Here is a 4,728-nt window from a genome sequence, read left to right on the forward strand (position 1 = left end):
AGCCTTACAATGTCTTCAACTAATCCAAAAATGTGCATTTCTCTGCAAAAATGTGCTAAGCTCTACCTTGCAATAGGCATACCATTTATTTAATTTATTATTAACTTCTTTCAGTCATCTTTTTGTAAATCAATCCTTTGAGAAGTAAACTAAAGTAGAATATCCAGCACAGAAAAAAATCTCACCAGTACTGAAATGCCCGAAGAAAACAGACTTTCTTCTCTCGTTGATTTAACTTTCAACTCTGAGAAGTTAAACTCTGCAGCACTACTTGACAAGCTTTTTTTTCTTCATATATAAAATGGGATCTGAATGGCATATTATGGACACACACTATTATAGTTGTTTTCCTGTGGGAACATATAATGAGGCCTATAGTGTCAAGAAGTCATCACAACATTGCAGTATGTCGCTGCTGTTGATGGTAGCAGCAGCATCATCAGCATGAGCCATATGTTTAGCAGGCTGTTAATCAGAGCTGCCGCTGAAGAAAAGCAGAGCAGCCAAGCAGTCATTTACAATTAAAACGTTTGATGTTAAAAGGCTTTCAAAAATTCGTACACTGATTAAATATCGCTGTAATACTTTTTTTATAACTAGATGTTATATGTGCTTGGGCATAATGTATTATGATCATCATGAGATACACTAAATGATAAATACCCCTATGATCTGGAAAACACCTATGTAGTCCAACATGGAGGGACTAGGAAAGAGCTCATTAACCCAGTTCATTAGGGTAAACTCTGACCTCTGTACATCCTTGGCCTTGTGTAGGTAAATTATCTCCTGTAAATCCTCCGTCCACCCTGCTTAATGATTTGCATTTTTGCACTCTAGTGTGAACACAATGTCATTATTGGGCCTTTCTTACAATTGTGACATATGTACATGTTTAAATACTGACAAATTGCACAGCCCATAGACATGCTAACAGACATGTCAATACATTTAGCCCACTGTAAAACCGAATGAGTATAGGCCTACTTTATATTATTTAAATTTTTTAACCTTATTTTACTTTTTATAATTTAGGCTGTTATACATTTGGCACTTTTAGAACAGCCCTACGTTTACAAATTAACAGAAAATAACTTTTGAACTGACTCAAAATATTATACTAGGGTCATTCCAGAATTGGAGGACAATTTAGACACCAACATCTTTGAAAAATGAACCTTTTATTTTATAATTTTTTTGTATGGATTTAGGAAAAACAGATAATAAATCATCAAAAAAATTGATTTGCCCAGCTTGGCATCAAATGTATATTTTCCAATAAAGAATTACCCCTGTTACTCTAATTATAGTAACAGGGTTGAAAGTAACAGGGTTGAAAATCAATGCTAATTTGAGCTTTAACCTCAGGAATTATTGCTAGATGTAGCATGTAATGCTACTTTCAAGGCAAGGACAAACTTGGATATCTTATGCAAGAAAGATAACTTTGAAATTAATATGCTTTATTCTGATAATATCAGTAACAGGGTTGAGTGGGTCAGAGTGCCACACTCTTTTAAGACCGAAAAGATTTTAAAAATATGAAAAATAAAAGAGAGGACTTAGTTTTGGTCTACCCATGGCACTAGCACATGGCTTGCTGATGTCACTTCCACTATGTCATCTGAGTTACAGTTTTTTCACTTCCTGTGCCAATCTAAAAAGGTTTGGGTAACAGGGTTGAACGCATGTTGAGGGACACACCTTCTGTGCAAAATTACTGTTATTTAAAATATGTTTATGATTTAACAAATTGATTTTACCTTTACAAGAGACATATATCAATAGAATAATACCAAAAAAAGTAAATAAAATCCCTATTTTAAATGTTATATTTGACATGCAAGTTGGTCACCAAGAAGCGGGGACAAGAGTAAAATGCCATTTTAGAGTATGTTCGAGAGCTATTTGAAATTTAAATGATATTTTGAAACCACTTTTTCGACAACTTTATATACATTTTGTCTCAAGACAAGTATGTTTAACACAACAAGTGCATGTTTTAGCATTTTGGGCATGGATTATTAGATTTGTAATTCTGGAATGACCCACTAAACTGTGACATTTAATCGTTTTTCTTGTTTTGGTCAAACGAGTCTCATCTCCAGTAGCCTAAGTTTTTCAATGTTGGTGTTGGTACTCTTTCATAAAGACATGTAAATTAAACGTTTTTCTATTCAGGATTCACGTTTTTTCATTGTTTATACATTATCCTTTATGATATCGATTACATGTTTTACATTAGTAGTGATGTTTAGAAAAATGTGTTTTACTTTGAAAAGCCCAACCCGGAGGTACATTTAGCTTTTTTCGACTTGCTGTCAAGCGGCTCCCAAATTCGCTCAACTTTCTTTCTTTAAATAGCGAAGTAACTCTTTTTTGTCGTAACAACATTACCCTTCGCATTGTATCTGACCTGTGGGTTATTTGACAACAACGTGTTAATCTTATATATTAACCATAATATCCTACTTCCTGTAATTGAAACTAACTTCTCGGGCTAGCGTTAGCTGAGTTAGCAGACATCTCCATGGCCCCTCTCCGGGTCCTATGTATTCACGGTTACCGGCAAAACGGCAGCTCGTTCCGGGAGAAGACGGGAGCTCTGCGGAAGCTGCTGAAGAAACACGTGGAGCTCGTTTACATGAGCGCACCGCACAGTGTGCAGCAAGCCAGCAGTGAAGGTGAGTTATCATCTGCCTCCAACCAAAACACCGTGTAGGTGTTGGTAGAAGAAGCTAGTTGAGTTAAAGTTCAGAGGTTTACATGACGAGTCTGTTTTCACTTGCTGTTAAAGAGTGTTCTACAATGAACCCTAATGAACATAGTTATACATGAGGCATAATAATAATAATAATAATAATAATAATCATAATCATAATAATGCAAAGGGAGAGCCAAATACAGAGCAGATGAATAAAGTAAGTGATAGGCCTATAGAACATTGCTATATGTTTCATCCAGTATAAATACATTATTAGATACAACAAGTAGGACAATCTATTACAAGACAATTCTTTAATGCTTCGACCTCCACCTTGGCTTAAATCATCTGGCTTTTATGCAAACCATTGTAAAGTTTTGCCAATTTTAACTGCATTTGGTACTCATAAATATACAGATTCAAAAATTATTACAATTACAGAATATTAAAACATATTTAACTTGTTTCATGAGCTGCACAAGTTTGAGTTTAAGTTCTAATTCCAAGATTCATTTACAGAGGATAAACACAATTCCTGTCCACACTTGGTCCAATTTCTTTGAATTATAATAATTGAAAGCAGCAGAATAACCACTTTCTTCTTATCTACTATCAAAAGCTCCAGAGAAGGAAAATGGTCCAGGTCCTGGACCCGGAGGGGACGAGGACTCCAGGGGTTGGTGGTTTTCTGACGTCCAGGCTCGGAGTTTCAGCGCTCAGCAGCAGTGTGAGGAGAGCCTGGGGCTGGATGACAGCGTGGCGGCTGTGAGAGAAGCTGTGAAGGCCCAGGGTCCATTTGACGGCATCCTGGGCTTCAGTCAGGGAGCAGCTTTTGTAGCCATGTTGTGCTCTCTTCAGGAGCACAAACTGGAGCCAGATTTCAACTTCCACTTTGCCGTCCTTGTCGCTGGTTTCCCAAGTGCATGTAAGGAACACCAACAATTCTACAACCCTCCCCTCCAGATCCCCTCCCTGCATGTGTTTGGACTGGAAGACCGAGTCATCCCTGACTGCATGAGCAGGGAGCTCCTTCCCTCCTTCCAAGACCCTCAGGTCCTCACTCATCCTGGGGGTCATTTTGTTCCTGCTGCGTCCGCCCACAGACAAGCCTACCAGGACTTTCTCAAGAGATTCCAGTGAGCAACGACGTCACAGAAACCCAGGTGCTGAATAAATGAATGGCTGTGAATTCACCTCAAGAATGTTGATTATTTAATGATCAGAAAAGTCTTGTGATACCATAATTGATTCCAGATGCGCGCTGGGCCTTAATGCCAAGTTCAAACTCATGACCACGATACTTTGGAAGTACTTCTGATCTAATCATTTCTGCTGTCTTTGTCAGGTAAAATGTCTTGTAACAGACAAATAAATTAAGTGACAATTGTTTATTTATTGTATTCTGGTCTCTGTCTCCTTTGTGGGTGGTGTAATTAATTTAAAGACTCATTTATTGAGACTTTATTGCTTGAGTTGTTACTAATGCATGACGTCAATTTGTGATGGCGGAAAACAAAAGTGTAACTAAGAGCATTTATAGTGACTTTGTTCCAGTAGGGCCATATGGGACCAATCCGGCAAGTTCAGTAATGTGTTTTGGGAACTAGATGTATCAGCGTATTGATAAAATGACTCACTTTACAGGAATATACACAAATGTATTTTCCATTAGTTTTTGCCATTCTGCATATTCCATATTCTCCACACATTCTCCCCTTTTAGAAAAACAACACCACACCAGAAGAGGGCTGAAATATGTATGTTCTCGTGATTGAGAAAAGTTATGACAGGAATTTTATATCAGAGGCAGAGCCACAGTGGAAACCTTGAATCAAGTAACGTGTTGCATAACAGATCCTTGCACGCTGCTCTACTTGTGCAGTACTGTAACATTCCTTGGACAATTTAACCAAATGAAAATGTTGGATTCTTAAACATATCAATGTGGTTACAGAATCATTTTCCACACATGTTGAAGTTACATATGAGCATTACATATCTATCAGCTGTGGTGAAGCATCTCA

The 4,728-nt window shown here is 37.5% G+C and overlaps 1 protein-coding gene across 1 annotated transcript; it reads left to right on the forward strand.

Moving 5' to 3' along the window:
* The first annotated feature begins 2,294 nt into the window (after positions 1 to 2,294).
* ovca2 (OVCA2 serine hydrolase domain containing) lies at positions 2,295 to 4,104 on the forward strand. Its single transcript, XM_079649758.1, has 2 exons — positions 2,295 to 2,684; positions 3,324 to 4,104. The coding sequence occupies exons 1-2, from the start codon at positions 2,531 to 2,533 to the stop codon at positions 3,842 to 3,844; spliced, it is 675 nt and encodes a 224-aa protein (XP_079505884.1). The 5' UTR covers positions 2,295 to 2,530; the 3' UTR covers positions 3,845 to 4,104.
* The last annotated feature ends 624 nt before the right edge of the window (positions 4,105 to 4,728 follow it).

The sequence above is a fragment of the Notothenia rossii genome (assembly GCF_949606895.1).
Source record: "Notothenia rossii genome assembly, chromosome: 9".
Lineage (NCBI taxonomy): Eukaryota > Metazoa > Chordata > Actinopteri > Perciformes > Nototheniidae > Notothenia > Notothenia rossii.